The sequence below is a fragment of the Oreochromis niloticus genome, linkage group LG5 (genome assembly GCF_001858045.2).
Source record: "Oreochromis niloticus isolate F11D_XX linkage group LG5, O_niloticus_UMD_NMBU, whole genome shotgun sequence".
Lineage (NCBI taxonomy): Eukaryota > Metazoa > Chordata > Actinopteri > Cichliformes > Cichlidae > Oreochromis > Oreochromis niloticus.
Window position 1 is genome coordinate 21,998,237 of NC_031970.2, and position 17,430 is coordinate 22,015,666.

The 17,430-nt window shown below is 38.3% G+C and overlaps 1 protein-coding gene across 5 annotated transcripts in view; it reads left to right on the forward strand.

The window, feature by feature from the left end:
- ampd2a (adenosine monophosphate deaminase 2a) overlaps positions 1–17,430 on the forward strand; it is a 35,334-nt gene that overhangs the window by 14,924 nt on the left and 2,980 nt on the right. For 4 of the 5 annotated variants that reach the window (XM_005469562.4, XM_005469564.4, XM_025907306.1 and 1 more), the window contains 16 exons: positions 6,543–6,673; positions 6,926–7,056; positions 7,637–7,705; positions 10,049–10,160; positions 10,467–10,653; positions 12,521–12,662; positions 12,753–12,842; positions 12,937–13,066; positions 13,209–13,403; positions 13,518–13,649; positions 13,743–13,906; positions 14,154–14,280; positions 14,374–14,537; positions 14,660–14,780; positions 16,210–16,383; positions 16,483–16,593. In XM_005469562.4, the coding sequence (XP_005469619.1) occupies positions 6,543–6,673; positions 6,926–7,056; positions 7,637–7,705; positions 10,049–10,160; positions 10,467–10,653; positions 12,521–12,662; positions 12,753–12,842; positions 12,937–13,066; positions 13,209–13,403; positions 13,518–13,649; positions 13,743–13,906; positions 14,154–14,280; positions 14,374–14,537; positions 14,660–14,780; positions 16,210–16,383; positions 16,483–16,593 (2,180 nt within the window). The remainder of the gene's footprint in view (positions 1–6,542; positions 6,674–6,925; positions 7,057–7,636; positions 7,706–10,048; positions 10,161–10,466; positions 10,654–12,520; positions 12,663–12,752; positions 12,843–12,936; positions 13,067–13,208; positions 13,404–13,517; positions 13,650–13,742; positions 13,907–14,153; positions 14,281–14,373; positions 14,538–14,659; positions 14,781–16,209; positions 16,384–16,482; positions 16,594–17,430) is intronic. The other variant, XM_025907307.1, reaches the window with a different exon arrangement.

Consider the following 17,430-nt stretch of genomic DNA (forward strand, 5'->3'; position numbering starts at 1 on the left):
CGAATATTTGGGGCATCTAGTCTTTGCTGCTGTCTGCCACAGCTAACTATAGTGCAGTACAATTACCTGGTTGATTAATTGGGCAAATTATTCAGTGTGAGTTGATTAAAAACAAAACGTATACAGTTCATAGCAACCGTTCTCTCAAGAGTGCGCAGTGAAGTAAAGAGGTGATTTGCAGCAGCGTGTCGGTTGCTGAACAGGTGCCACTGAAGCTAGAAGAAAACAAACATCCTTTTCAGATTTGCCCCTTCATTAACACTGAAGCCCTCAGGCGGTTAGTGTCAGCAGATACTCGCTTAAAAACCCACCTGAGCATGTTTACCTTCCCGATGTTTGTAAGGGCAGTGCTTTAGTAAGAACAGCTGGTATCTGTTTCTTTATTTTTGTATGCAAAGGGAATTATTAGATATGTTCCCATCTTCTGTTAGAGGCTGTTTATGTTATACAAAGCAAGGAAAAGCACTGAGAATGATCCTGTTAGTTTCTATGCGTGAACTGACACATGGTATCTCTGTAGCAAACCTTCGTTAAGTATTATTATGTTTAAAAAAAAAAAGGGTCCTTCAGAAAGCTTTTTTGCAGGCAGTAGTTTTTAGCTGGAAAATTTCATCATCTGTGTTTGTTTCCTTCTGCAGGCTGAGTACTGAAACTACATTTTGGAGATTAAGGTCCAAAGTAGAGATTTATTCTCATCTGTAGTTGCTAAGGAACATATGAAGCCCGTGTCATTACTTTCCCTCTCAGTGTAATCTCTAAAGCAAAGTAAAGGTTTCTAAACAGTGGAGCTACAGACGCAGTAATTCAGAGACTTAAGTATAATAAACTATTAGGAGACACTGCATGGCATCCCAGGCTGGTGCCCTTGTCTTTGCAGTGGACATTGAATTGAGCTCAACTGACATAGGATTTGTATGCCTGACTCCATTATTTGGCGATTTAAAACTACAATTCAGACATTCCAATATTTAGACAATTTGTTTTTTCTTTTAGACAGATGAAACATAAACCGATTTCCCAATCATTCGATATGTTTAGTTATTTATTTACTTGTTTATGCTCTGCCTGACTCTGCGTGAATCAGCTGGTTGTCGTGTTTGTGGCATTCCAAGCATGTTACCAACAGGGAAATTGCAGAGTGCAGAGTAGAAATACACAGCATAATGACAACCTTTATTTAGTTAATTTATATACATACTTATTTTTTGGTTTTAAATTTGCAAGCTGATTGATTTTACATGGCCAGCACGCTCAGCTATTAGTAGGTTAACTCCATAGTCATATTATGTTGTAAATATGCTATCATTACGTTACTGCTCTACAAACATCTGTGTGCCAATAGAATGCAGTACAATGCATCAGCTCAGATGAGATGTTGTCTGATGCTGAGATCAGCTAGTCTGCTGGGACTGAGCCTGAGCTGATTTCAGGGCCTGACTCAACGAATTGATGCGCTTAATCTGTAAGAAACATATTTAGTTCTTGTTGACATTATCAGAAAGTTGATTATTCTACTATATGTGGAGTTTTTAGTACTCAACATACTACTTTAGATTTCATTTAAAAGTGTTTCTAATGTCTTGTCTATATAATGGTCTTAATGGAGTGACAAATATGCCCAGCAGAGAGCATATATTGTTATACTTTGTCATTATATGATTATTTTTGTTCAGTCAGCACATTTTTTGTTCATTTTTGCATAGCCAGCATGGATCCCTGCAGAGATGCAGGTCCATATGCCTTCACTGCATTGTTCAGCAGAGGGTCATTTGGCCTCTCGACTGCCTCTTGCTGCAGAAAAATAGTTATTCTCTGTTATTTGACCATATAAGCTGTATATGTATGCAGTCAAACTCCATCTATAGAGACATGTGCACCAGTTAAACAAAAGAGCAAAAAAATACCAAGAAAAGTGTTTTGGCAAGGTTGCTGCAATTAGTGGTAGACACACTTTCAAATTCATGTCATTATGTCAGGGTGTGTCTGTTTCAAATATAGGTAGGTCAAAAAACAGCATAGAGAGGAGAAACAAACATATTTTGCTAAGTATAATACTTAAAATTCCACTTTAGCTCCATTGTAGTCACCTTAGTTTCATTCCTAAAAGACTGTGGGACAGTGTGGCAATCTCTAATTCTCGAGATTTTACAGTTTTTGTCTTTTAGAAAAGATTCAAACTCTAAATGAAATGAATGAGATGTAATTGAAATGATCAGTTATCTTTTGGGTACCAGAAATGAAGCTCATTTTAGGGTTTATTTCAGCCTCCTTTGACTAAAGGTGATAACTGCCTCTTTTATGCTGCACTAAAAAAAGCAGAGATACAACATGAAGGGTTTGTTTTTAGTGCAGTCTCATGCAATTGGTAGCTTGATAATCAGTGAGCCTGACAGAAATGCCCCTAAGTTACAGAGAAGAATGGAATGAATGAAATAAAGTATATGAAATAGTAGCAAAGCATTGTTTATCATTATAGTGACACCTAAAATGAGGTTTGGAGATAGAGGTGGTATTTTAGCAAATCAAGTACATTTTTAGTTCTGCCGAGTCTCTTATCAAATAAACTGATGATGAAGTTATAAAATTCCAAAACACAAAGATTCAGATTGATGTCTGCCATCACTAGTTCTCAAGTTAAGCACCATCATGTAAGCTAGGCCAACTATTTGCAGTTTGTAGTTACTCAACCTGAAAACATGTTAAGCAGCATTTCAGCAAGACATGAAATCTTGATTACGTAGGCTTATTTATATGAAGATATTAATTTAATATTCTTACCTACTGTGAAAAGAGCATTAACATAGTGAATTTGATACAAAGGAGTCCTGATTCAGAGGCCAGTGAGCTGACTGGGACTTTCCTGCCTTTAACGTGCTGCTCTGTTGAACTAAACAAACAGACGGGTGGTCTGGGATTTTCAGGGACTTGGTGAGAGCCAATTAATTTCATTATAAACAAACAAAGCTAAGCTAAACGTTTTCATTTAGTGTCATTCACCAAAACGCAATGTGTATATGCTCAGGCTTTAATTAAGATCTTGACTGCACTTCCCTCCTTATAAAACATTAGCCTAGCCAATGCTATCATGAAGTCTTCTTCCCTCTCTTTGTTGGCACACTGCTGCATATCTTGGCACACTAATGCAACCTGTAAATCAGAGGACTTCAGTGACGTCGTTGGTAGGACTTTGTATTGCCTCTTTGTGCTTGTGCAGATTATAAACAAAACAGGAACTCTTAGAAGGACAGTGAATTAGCTTTGATGTAAGTGAAAAATCTCCTTTAACCACTCAACAGATTTTTCAGTCTAGCCTTAGAGAAGTGGCACAGCCAGGCCTGATGTATCTGTATCACCAGTAAGTTTGTCATATAAAGAAAAGTGAACAAACTGCTAGCTGTAAATTAAAAACTTAAAACTGGGACCTGCATTAGCAGCTTAGCAAATCTGCATTATATTTTGCAGATACAGAAATGTATCTAAACCTGAATTGTAATGTTGGATCTAACACTAGGAATTTTGGTAATCCAGTGGGGCTGTTTAAGACGGACTATAATGCGAGGCTTATGGAAAGTTAGATTCTTACCAACTTGTTTTGCTGTGAAAACACACTTTTGTTAAACTGCTGCATTTTGCTCTTGCTTTGACATATGTTCATGAATAAACTGTACAGTGCTATGTTTTGCTTCTTTGGTGTGATCTAGAGCTAGAACTTGGGAGAATGAGGCAGACTCGAAGGACTGCATTGATCCTTTTAGAGTAGGAGCCAGCTCCACAGATACTAAATGAGCATGTGGGCGGTGTGCAGTCCCAGGGACATCACAGAGATTTAGGATGAAGTGCTTTGTCAATATTACCCAGGGTTATGAGAAAAAAAGCTCAAGATGAAGATGAAAGGGTTAAGCTATTTCTTTCTGAAATAGGCAGGAACGCTCACACAGCTAACGTTTGGTCTGGAAGTCAATGCTTGTGTACCAAAGCAAATAAAAAGGGGATGCTCACAAAAATACTGCCAAGAAAACTGAGCACGATTAGATTTTAGGTCCCTCTTAAACATAAAAGTCTTAAATATTAAAAATGTGTAAAGATTATAGAAACAATGCATGTCTTCATTTTAATAATTGATGCTCTTATTTCTTATTGCTATTTCACTTTTTTTTGTTTTTTTTAAATAAGCCATTAAATGACTTGGTAGGCCTTTGTAAATAAAGTTTTCTTACTAGGCTGTTAGGGCTAGGCTGTTGTTTTACTGTATAGCACATGTTGTGATTTTGGATGTTATTTGTTTTAGTGATTTTAAATTGGTATTATTATTAGAAGTAATATCACTGTTGTTAGCTAAGTTAGAGGAAATGTACTTTTTCTGCTTGCTTTTGCTTCAATTTTTCATTTTTTTTTTTCAATCATTTTTGGTGTGTTTACTTGCATTAGAACTCTGTAGAAAGTTTGTACTGCCCATCAGAGTGATGTCACTGAGATAAATAGAGTTGTGGTGTACTGGATTAGGAGTCATCTGTTATGGAAAGGCCAGAGGATTACATGGATACTATACTGGGAATGACTGTTTATGTGAGCATCTGTATACTTAAGTCACCTGTTTGTCCATTTTAAAATGAAAAATATTCAGCATATGAAAACATATATATATATATATATATATATATATATATATATATATATATATATATATATATATATATATATATATATATATATATACCTGCGCGTAATCTATGGGTTAGGTTCATTGTGTCTTTCATTGTCGTCCTTATTAGAAAATGTAGGTACTTTATTAAAAGTTTCCATGGACGACGCCTCGTTTGGCTTGAAACTTTCCGTCCAGTGTAATCTGTGTCACCACCGTACATTTGGGTTTTTTCCATGAGTTACTTCAAAGTGCAATAATGAAATGTTTCACAATACTAATGTACTGTGGTAAGTTACCCTCTTCTCCTTCCTGACTCCACGGCCTTAGAGACAGACAGCAGACGGCGGAGACTAATTGTGACAGGGCAGACACGGTACTGATGATGGCAGGAATTAGAGGAGCATGAACACGCCACTCCCAGAGGCCTCATGAGTGGTTGAATGAGGTTTTGTGCCCTTTATAACTACGGAAGTTTAAATTGTAGTTTACTTTAACTGAAATTCCTGGCTGCCCCCAGGAAATGCGCAGAATCAGTAGATTTGATTTTCTTCAGCGTAATAGAGTCTAAAAAGGCACAAATTTTCTCATTTTGTACCTCTCCCACCCCTTTTTGTTGTTGTTTTGTTTTAGTGTTAAATAGTGTTGTCATCCTTTTCCAACTTGTGTCACTCTCAGGTGTGTCTGTCGATGTTGTTCACATGAAAGTACAGTGTGTAAAATGAGTCTTTTTTTTTCTAAGCTGGCCTTTGTTCAACAGCATTGTGCAAGGATTTTCATGCTCTATCACTGATTGCCGACACAACTGCTGCGACCAGATTTTTATAGCTACTCAAAGTTACACCCTTGTTAATTATTTAACTTCTGGGTAAGTGTTGTGGGGGGTTTTTTTTGTTTGTTTTGTTTGGTTTTTTTGGCTTGCAGTGTTCTTGCAGCTGAAGGAAGGAAGCAAAGTAACGTCTTGAGTAAAAACTGCCCAGTGTTGTGATAACTGCCAGTGTTTGGGGTTGACTTGTACAATCAGTTACCTGCTACAGTTACTTTTATAATAACACACTCAAGATTTTAGCTGACAGACACGTTTGGAGCTGTTTTTCTTTTTTAAAAAAAAATCTTTTTGAGTGCTCATGGTAGTTCTAAGTGCCACATTAGACTAAGCTGTTATTTCTGAGCCAAATTTATGCTTGCGAGAGTCGTACTTTTCCTCTCTTAGATAACCTCTCAGTCTTTCCTAATCCAACCGTAGAGTCTTTCCCTTTTTTCTTCATTTGATATTAATCATCACTTTTACATATTTGGATGTCTGTCTCTGTTTTTAGCAGACCGTGAAATGAATAAGAACTTTGTAGAGTGACTTATGTCATTGCTACAGAATTAGCTTTGGCCTGTAAAGTACCCAAATATGTATGTGAACCTCCATGAGTGTTTGGCAGTAAACACACACCACACGTCCCGTGCACATGATAATTTATGTGGTTATCTAAACTCTGTGACTAATTGTAAATACAAATCTAAGTCAGGAAAAAGTTGGGACCATGTGTAAAATGTAAATAAAAACAGTGCTCATCTAGCATCAACAACTAGGCCATGTTTAAAATCACCTTTTTTCCCCACTCTGATGTTCAGTTTAAACTCCAGGGGTTGTCTTAACCATGTCTACATGCCTAAATACACTCAGTTGTTGCCATGTTATTGACTGATTTGATAACTGCCTTAATGAGCAGTTGAACAGGTTTACTTAAGAAAGTGTACATTTAAGTGTACATTACTCTGTGTTTAGAAAGTTTAATATAATTTACTGGCTCTGCCTTTATTAAATCTTGGAATGACCCACAAAGTTTAAGTATTTCAGATCACATGCCTGTCAAACGCTGTAACACTTTTCTGTGCGTTTCTACAGATCTTCGCGGTGCATCTGGGCCCAAACCCCTCAAAACCCAGCGATCCCTTCCAGGGACGCCTGTTTCTCTCGCACACTGCCCAATCGACCTGCGCACATCAATGGAGGAAAAGTTCAAAGAGATTGCTGAGGTAAGAACTTAAAATTGCACAGCTATTGTTTCCAGACAAAATAGGGGGGTGGTCTTTTAAAATCTCACGCAAACTATGCAAATTGTTTTGACACACCCCAGTCCAACCTTCACCTTTGGTTTTCATTTGGAGGTACATATGATGATGTTTTATCAGAGCCTCAGTGGCTTCCATATCTCCATAAATGCTTAAATATTGACATGGCTTCCTGTTTTACGACACCATAAATGGTATAATCTGTGCCTCAACCAGGAGCTATTCACACGCAGCATGACAGAGAGCGAGATGCGGAGTGCTCCGTATGAGTTCCCGGAGGACAGTCCCATCGAACAGCTGGAGGAAAGACGTCACCGCCTGGAGAGGCAGATCAGCCAGGATATTAAGTGAGGAAGTGCAAACGCGCTACACATACAGAGCCCGTTAAACGAACTCGATATATTATCAGAGACAAACAACTATAGCTTTCCCTTCTCCTCCTGCATTTTACACACAGTCTTGTTTCCAAGCACACATGCTTATCAGCTCCCAACATGCCCACATGCAGGCTGACTAACCACAATTTTTGGATAACTTGGGATAGCCAGCAGCTGGCACCTTTTCTCGTGGCCTAGTCATACTTTTATAAGGAGGTGGGTTCTGTCTCGATTGCCAGGGTTGACTATCTGCACCACTAAGCTGATCATTGGGTGATTATCTGACTCGCCCTCTGCAAGTTTCTGTTTACCAATCAGAGTTCACTATTACTAACCAATAATAATTGCTTGTGTAGATGACCTTGATCACGTCATACCTAAAATTCTTTGTGTACAGTATGTATATGTGTGTAAGACACAGTGCTTTTTGAATGGGTGTCTATATCTGGTCTCTCTTCCTTTGTGTGCTTAATTTCTTCTCACTACCTCTTGTGCCCATCTGCCCCCCGCCTTGCCCACGCTATCCTGCACTGCTGCATATCACCCCAAGGCTTGAGCCAGAGATCTTACTCCGTGCCAAACAGGACTTCATGAAAATCGACAGTGCTGCAGACCTAGAGTGAGTGAGCTCTGCCTCAGTGGGGGTTTTTTTTATCCTTTGTTTAGTCATTATTAACTGTGGTTGTTATTTTATTTATCTCTGTTATCTGTTTTGTTTGCCCATACTCTGAGAAAGTTAAGGTAGTGATGTGCAGAAGTCTTAAGCCAAACCTTATTTTTTTAAATAGCCAGCTTCTGTGGTGTGTGTGTGTGTGTGTGTGTGTGTGTGTGTGTGTGTGTGTGTGTTTTTGTTTTTGTCTCTATGCTTTCTGAAAGTCTTCCATTGGTTACTTTTTAAAATCATTTTCAGTTCAGTCCTTGTACCTGGACATGTTTCTTTCTGCTTTTGTTAAGCCGTTAAACCCTGACCAGCAGATCAGTTCTTGTGCTTGCTTATTATTCAAGCATAAAAAGCTACCAGTGTTAAGTTTACACATAACGGACAAGTTAGCAAAGACCTCATTTTAAGTTGTTCATTGTATATTAAATTCTTTAGGCACTAAAGAATGCCTAAAGAATTTAAGGCCTGTCATAAAAACACAAAATTCCTTCCATATTTCTTCAGTTGAAATCAAAGCTAACACACTTTCTAATAACTATTAAGAGTTATTAACTGAAAACTTAGCATATGTCAGGATGGTGTGCAGGGCATACTTAAAAAGTGGAGGGCAAAAAAGCCTAAAAGCTATGACAGCAGGTGAGGTGGGTGTTAAAAACATTCTTACAGAAAGGAAACAGGGAGAAAAATGCTGGTATATGCCAATTTACACACACTCCATGGCAGGATATATTATATAGTCATGAATTCCTAATCTGAAGTTTCAATATGAGGAGAAAGAAACAACAGTGTCTACAGCCATCTGTAAAACATGGTGGAGGTTCTGTGATGGTTTGGGTCTGAATTTCAGTCAGTGGAGTTGGGATCTTATCAAAATTTAATGGAATTATGAACTCAGAAACTCAATCAGATTTTGACCCAGCATCTGATTGGCAACAGCTTCATTTTTCAGCATAACAGTGCAATCCAGTAAAACCAGACAGTGGAACACTCAGTCATAGATTGGCCTCCCCAGATCCCGGACCTCAACCTTATTGAAGAAATGTGGGAACATCCAAAGAATAGCTTTGAAGTCTGGATTTCTAAAGACTACTTTAGGAAATCTTGCTTAAGAGAGTTCAGGTTGTGTTAAAGAATAAAGGTGTTCAAACTAAATATTGACTTTCAAGCTCATTATGATTGTACAAACCCTGTTTTTCCCCTTTAAAATGTTTTCATATTTATGGATGCTTTGATATATCTCTACATCTATTTCCAATTTTCCTAAGAAAATATAAAGACATGAGGGGATTGCTCAAGACTTTTGCATAGCACTGTACCTCTGGACATTTAATTTTCATCCTTAATATAATATTTATTAATACCTAGCCTATAGTTTTTGCTAACCCAGTGAAAGTACTTTTTTCCAAAACCAGTGGCAGTGATTTTTGCCACGTTGAGATGGACTACGTCTCCCCCCTGCTGGTGACTTAATATGTCTTAGAAATGGATACTGTGACCTTTGATTTAACTTTTTATTAAAAGAGCTAGGTTTACCAAACATGGTAAATTAGTGTGTAGCAATGATTCAATATCTTATGGAACAAATGTGATAGGAGACAGAAGTAGCGTGTAAGGTATTTGAAGGTTTATTTGTGATGTAGGAGAGCTCTCTGTGTGCTTGCTGCTGATTAAAGACAATCTGATTAAAGAATCTGAAGCTTTGGTGCTCTCTGCTGCTTTTGTTATGGACCTGTACTGTGCAGAAAACCTTGAAACACTCCAAGCTGCTTTTCTTACTGGAACAAAGTCACTTAACTCCCTATAGTGCATCTATGGTACTCGGGCATTTTGTATCCCCTCTTTTTAAAAATTTTGGGTTTCTTCAATAAAGAAACTTGTACTTCCTGTAAATCCTGACTTATTCACAGAGTTCTGGTCATTGAGCAGCTTCACGGGTTAACTGTTAAGGGTTTTACCCTGACATATCATTGTTATCCATGCTCAGTCAGTTTGTCTTCGTTTCTATACCTAGGATTTCAATCTCTAGAACTGAAGAGAACAAAATCCTCATCTTATTACTGTAAAATGTTTGCAAACCTGTCTTGTTTTTTTCAGTTAATGGATAATCTACCATAAATAAATGTTTTAAATGTATCCAACATGAAAAAAAGGTTTTAAATCAAGTGATCTAAACGTTTTTCGACTGACTGGACTGCCCTGTTATTAGTCTGTAAAAAAGCAGTCACTTACCTTTTTCTTCCATCTCACCACTCTGTGTGCCCTTGCACTTCCCCTCCTCTGCCCCCTCCTCTATCCTTTAAGGTTAATGAAAGACAAAAGTGTGGACACTGTTGATGATGCCATTAAGGAGCGAGAAATGCCGATGGAGAGAGAGTACCAGCGGGTCTCAATATCTGGAGAGGAAAAGTGTGGGGTGAGAATCGTTTGCTGAACGCTACTTACAGGATTTAAAAATAATCAACAATAGTTAGCAAAATAATTCAGTCCAGTTCATCTCACTTTTACTTATTTGGTGTCAGATCACAACAACAGTTGCCTCAAAGTTTATACCGCAAGGGAAAGACAATATTAGAGACCCTAGCAGTCAGTATGAGAGCATAGAGAGTCAGTGACAATTTGCACAAGGTGGTGGCAGTTAGATGTATCAGGAGTGAAAATAAAATACTCAAATCTGTTTCATTTGCATCCTTGCTCACGACTTTTCTATTTATATTTCCAGGTGCCCTTCACTGACCTAGTAGATGCTGCCAAGTGTGTTGTGAAGGCACTATTTATCCGGGAGAAGTACATAAACCGTTCCCTGCAGAACTTTTGTAAGACTACAGCTCATGCCTTGCAGGACCTTGGGATGAAGACTCTGGATCTGGGAATTTATGAAGATGTACCAGAGACCCCTGTAGACGCTGGTAAAACATGCAAACATTCAGCATAGCTAGGCAGAAAAAAGCAAAGGTTTCATTAGAAAGACGGAGCCAGAAAACATACTTGAACCAGCTGGACTTGACTTCATAAATAGACAAAAAGCAGCTACTTTTGACTTGTTCCCTGAGATTTACTGGCAAACAGTCAAATAATGAAGAAAATAATTGGCAGAACAATAATGTCAGTAAAATAAATAATCACAAGTTCCCTTGTCACCCCTTACAAATCGAAGTTATTTCCCCTTTACACTGTAAATAATAGTTCTTTTATAATAGTAGCTTTCCAAACTACCAAGATATGGTTATATTTCCCGTACTACAATGACGTTTCAGATTTTGTGGAAAATCAGAAGTTTCAAAGGTACAAAAGCGAATCGGCTCATTCAGCCTTCAAAAAGACTGACAGACGTCAAACAGTAATTATAGACTAATTATAGATTAGAGAAGTGATTGAATTTCCTGAAGATTTTTTTCTGTACTTTTTCTCTGGTTTGATGGACATTGCCACAGCCCTCAATTCCCAGAATGGTGGGATGCTGAAAATGCTGAAAATGAGAATAAAAACAAAGATCAATGATTCACACATGGAGAAATGCCAAACTGCCTTTCATTGTTCTTGTAACAGTGACAATAAAAAGCTATTCTATTCTATTTTCACATCCCATAAACCCATATTTTATTCACAATAGAACACAGAAAAACAGACATTTGCTATTTCATGAAAAACATTAGCTCATTTTGAATTTGATGGCAGACAACTCAAAAAAGAGCGTCCGAGAGAGGCAAATAAGCAGACTTTTGGTTTAGTGTTTGTTTGTTTTTTGCAGATTAATAAAAGTTTTAAAAAAAATTGTAGAATAATGTTCGTCAGCGTAAAATTGCGAATTTTAAATATCTTAATCTACAGCACACAATATCATCAACATTCAAAACAGATTCAGAGAATCTGGAGGAATCTCTGTACACAAGGGTAAAGCCAAAAACCAATATTTGATCTCTGTGATCTCTTTAGGCAAAAAAAGGCATGATGCTGTCGAGGAAAATTACTGAATGGGCTCAAAAACACATCCAGAAATCATTGTCTGTAAACAGAGTTCACTGTGCAATCCACAAATGCAGGTTAAAGCTCTGTCGTGCTAAGAACAAACCACATGTGAAGATGACACACACACACACAGGCTTTAGAGCAACATACAATCCCATCCAGATGATGTCTTTCAGGAAAGGCCTCGGATATTTCAGCATGCCAATACTAAATCATATAGTGCATCTAATCCAACAGCATGGCTTCGTATTACAAGAATCTGGGTGCTGATCTCGTCTGTCTGCAGTGCAGACCTTTCACCAGTTGTAACAGCATTTAATTAAAATACAACAAAGCAGACACAGGAGTGCTGAGCAGCTCGAATCTTTTATCAGAGAAAAACGGGACATCATTCCACTCCCAAAAGTCTGTTAATGCTACACAGTGATGCTAAACATTAAACATGACCCTATTCCAACTTTTTTGAGATGTATTGCTTCCTTGAAATCCAAACTGAACAGATTTTTTGTTAAAATGATACATTGTCATAGTTTAAACATTTGAAATGTTGTCTCTGTTATGTTGTTGAATAAAATGCAGGTTTACGAGATTTTTAAATAATTGCATCTGAACTTTTTTGGTAAAAACTAGACCAAGTGAAAACAGAAACACACCAGGTGAACTGTGTAGCAAAAATACCTCTTACATCTGAGCATTATTATTGGCATTAAAAAATTATAGTTTCTGTAGCATATATATTTTATACCTATGTAATGCTGTAGCATGAGAAAAATGATTGATATCCATTTCCCGTTTTGTTTTTTCCAGATGCCCCTGTCCATCCACCTGTTTCTGAAACACACCCTTACGACAATCAGGACCCCAATAACATGCCACCAGACACAGGATATGGTTGCAAGATGGTGGACGGGGTAGTCCATGTCTACACTAAGAAAACCAACATGGATAAGTATGATCTGTTTGCACCTTCATAATGACATTATTTTTCAAGCAACTCTGTCTGTATAAAGTATAACATTATAATCACTCTGCTTTTCAGAAGTGGAGAACTTGACCTGCCGTATCCTGACCTTAAAGAGTATATTGCAGACATGAATGTGATGATGGCTCTTATTATCAATGGGCCAGTGTGAGTTTTTCTTTTAACAATATGAGTTGAAGGATGAGTTGTTTTATGGCTCAGTGCACAGTCTAAATATAACACGTCCCTGTGTCCTCTGTAGGAAGTCTTTCTGCTACCGTCGCCTGCAGTACCTAAGCTCTAAATTTCAAATGCACATCCTTCTGAACGAGATGAAGGAGCTGGCAGCTCAGAAGAAAGTTCCTCATAGAGACTTCTACAACATCAGAAAGGCAAGAGTCAACAAGTGACAGTTAAATATAGATACCTACATTAAAAGAATGCTTAAACAATTTCATAGAGAGCTAATCCTGCTGCATAAATAACTGCTTTTGGTGAAGCTCGAACATTAAACCTGCTCTGACCTGACTCCAGGTGGACACACACATACACGCCTCATCCTGCATGAACCAGAAGCACCTGCTGAGATTCATTAAGAGAGCCATGAAGAAATATCCCGAGGAGATTGTTCACATTGAGCGTGGCCGTGGTCAGACCCTCAAGGAGGTTTTTGAGAGCATGAACCTGACTGCTTTCGATTTGAGTGTAGACACGCTCGACATGCACGCGGTGAGAGAGAGGAGCATTTCAGCACTATATATATATTAAGACGCACTGTGTGATACATGTAGTAAAAAAAAAAAAAAAATTGATATAATATTTAATTTTGTTTTAACTCATCAGGACCGTAACACATTTCATCGGTTTGACAAGTTCAACGCCAAATACAACCCCATTGGAGAATCCATCCTCAGAGAGATCTTCATCAAGACAGACAACCACATCGAAGGGAAATATTTTGCACATATAATTAAGGTGTGAAGTGATACTTGTATGGTACTGTATGTGTCTTATTTAAATAATCCTTGAAAGTATTCACACCCACTTCTTTTGGCTTTATCTGTCCAGGAGGTGATGTTTGACCTAGAGGAGAGCAAGTACCAGAACTCTGAGCTCCGTCTGTCCATCTACGGCCGCTCTAGAGATGAATGGGACAAGTTGGCTCAGTGGGCTGTCAAGCACAGCGTGTATTCTGATAATGTGCGCTGGCTTGTCCAGGTGCCCCGTCTGTTGTAAGTGTTCCTCCAACGGTTCATCATTAAATGATTGAGAGTACGCAGCAGATTACAAAAAATACACCAAGGACACAAGGACGTTTCATTAGCATTTAGATCAGGACATTAGGATTAGGATTTAGGTAAGGACCTGTACTATGCTTGGAATGTTAAGTCTTTAAAAAGCGAAAAAGCAGAAAGAAAACAAAGCTGAGTTAAATATTACAGCCGGACACAGCTTACTGTCCAATTCCCACCTTTCTAGTGATGTGTACCACACAAAGAAGCAGCTGGCTAATTTCCAGGAGATGCTGGAGAACATCTTTATGCCTCTGTTTGAAGTCACAATCAACCCCCGTAGTCATCCTGAGCTGCATCTCTTCCTGGAGCATGTGAGTGTCTTTTCACAAGGAATTCACCGCATCAGGATCTGTACTTAAAGACACTAAATGATTATGTTTTTGTCCGCTTTCGTGGCTTAATAGGTGGTGGGCTTTGACAGCGTGGACGATGAGTCCAAACCTGAGCACCACATTTTCAATCTCGACAGTCCGCTTCCAGCAAACTGGACAGAAGAAGACAACCCACCCTACTCTTACTACCTCTACTACACCTATGCCAACATGAGTGTGCTCAACCACCTGCGAAGGTAAATGGATATATTGATTCTTTTTTCTTTTTTACATAATTTAACATATCTGTTAGTTTAAAGACATGATTCATTAAAATCATAACTGACAAATAAAGTTTTGCTTTTTTAACTGGATTCAGACGGCGAGGTTTCCATACGTTTGTGCTGCGACCTCACTGTGGGGAAGCTGGGCCGATCCACCACCTGGTGTCGGGTTTCATGCTGTCAGAGAACATCTCTCATGGTCTGCTGCTCAGAAAGGTCAGGACACCACACGGGGGATTGTTTCTGAAAGACTGCTGTGGAATTTCTTTTCACTTTATCATCATAAAATAACAAAGTAGCTTACGAACTTTGGATTTGTAATGCTGACATTGCATCAACGCTACAGGTTAAAGAAACATTAACAGGGCACCAGGGGTCCTTAGCTTGGTGTGTTGTTTTTGTTATATTGGTCTATATTATATTATGTTTTTTAACCATTAGTGGTTGCAAAGTGGCATTTTTTTCAAATTTGCTATAATTGCCATCATAGCAGCTGAAATAGAAGATAAATCTTCTGACCTGATACACCACCACCTTCATCATCATCATCATCATAGGGATGCTATATATAGTGGATGGTGAAAATTTGGAGATTTGTACAGTGAAAGTGCATTGAAGATGTCCTGATGGCTCAGGACCTTACTGAGACACTTATAGTTATGGCCATAGGATTTTGAACGCTGACATAGTTGTTTTGGGTTTTTTTGTATAATTTTGCTTTGAAATGCAAAGGACTTTAAATCAAACAAACAAGATTTGATTTAAGTTAACACTTTCAGCTTAAATTAGAGGCATTTAACAAAAGTACTGCAATAACTGTTTTTTTTATACATAGTCCCCCATTTTCAGACTCCAGTCCCTACAATGACTTAAAAGCAGTGCTGCATTTCCTCCCTTGAGATGCTCTGCTAGGCCTTTGCTACGGCTGCATTCAGCTGCTGCTTGTTAATGGGTCTGTATCTGAGCAGAGAGGGTTGCCCTGTACACATCACAATTCATCCTGCTGCTTCTATCAGCAGTCACATCATCTATAAACACTAGTGACATGGTTCTCTTATTGTAAGCCATACATGCTCATGTTTATAAACATTGCCTCCATCAGATGATGTGGTATACCTTGGATTGTGAGCTGTTTTTTTCCCCTTTCCCACATGTCTTTGGACTTCACATTGAGGAGAAACTAACAGATCAAGATCAAGGCTTGGATTTCACTCCAGATCTTTTATCTGTTTAAAGGGAGCAGGCCTCGTCTAGCCATGAAGCTGCTGTTCAGTTCCTTTTGAGCGTCTAAAATAGGGCACTATGTTTAAAAATCGCTTTAATTCCAAAAGAGTTAATATAATACTTTGAATTAAAGCTGAAAGACTACACTTTAATCACATCTTGATTGCTTGATTGAAAAAAAAAAAAAAAGACAGAAAATGAGTTAATATTTCAAAGAAGTTACATATCTGACCCTATATGCTATAAATAAAAAATGAGAGGCTGTTTTTCAGTTTAGTGTGACTGTGTGGGTGGTGTGTTTTTTGTTCTTTTGCTTCTGCAAGAATAATCAAAACAAATCTGCCAATCCACTGTAGCTTGCAGCTGTATTTGCTGATTTGTCTCTTTGTCTCTGTTGCTTTTCACCTTTGTCTGACCTCAGGCTCCGGTGCTGCAGTATGTTTATTACCTTGCTCAAGTCGGCATTGCCATGTCACCACTGAGCAACAACAGCCTGTTCCTCAGTTACCACCGCAACCCACTGCCAGAGTATCTGTCCAGAGGCCTCATGGTCTCCCTGTCCACCGATGATCCTCTCCAGTTCCACTTTACCAAGGTTGGTATGAATCCACACATGGCCTCACTTAAAGCACACAGTGTGAAAAGTTATAGAAGCAAATAGTAGAAATTTCCATGTTTGCTTGTTTGGACCCAGGAACCTCTGATGGAGGAGTACAGCATCGCCACTCAAGTGTGGAAACTAAGTTCATGTGACATGTGTGAGCTGGCAAGAAACAGTGTCCTCATGAGTGGATTTTCACACAAGGTAAAGTAATTTAAAGCTCTCTTCATGTATTTGTGTAGCAGGGATGTACTGCACATATCCACACAATCCATTGCAAGTCAGTAAAATATTGTAGTTTAATCACAAATAGTATCCTTTACAAGGTTTTTGTTGTGGAAACACTTTAAAAATACCTTTAATTTATTGCTCAGCGTTAAATAATGTAACATTAGGTTAGAAATACATTTTTATATAATGTGGTGCAGGACTTCAAAAAATTAAAATAATTGACGGCGCCACTTTGGCTCAGTGGGTAAGCAGGTGATCACATGCCACAGGGCAAGAGTGAACTTGAGTCTGACCTTCTGCGTGTCCTCTCCTCTCTCTTCCCCCTCTCTCCTCCCCGCTTTCCTGTCTGTCTCCACTATCCAATAAAGGCAAAAATGCCAAAAAATAATGATCATCCCACAGACCAACTTGACAGTAATTAATAAATCTTGAAACAAATCTAAAGAAAAATGTAAAGAATTAAGAATAAATTAAAACATTCAGAACGAGCAGAACGAGCATTCAGAACATGCAAGTGGAGGTACAGTAGCTGAGCTCGACTGAGGAAACCCTGCAACACAGCAAAACACACACACAAGAGGGCGAAGCGCCATCACACACATACACTGAACACCAGTGTCACAGAGTTAAAACTATAAACATAAAGAACTTTGTTACACTAAACTTTTTTTTTTTTTTTTTGACCAGTATTGGATTGCATTTATGTGCCCATGTGTTCCTAATAAAGTGGCATCTTTGAAATCATTGTAAGAGATACAGTCTGTTTGGGCTCTTTGGTTGCACAGAAAGATGCTTTGACTCTAAAATGAC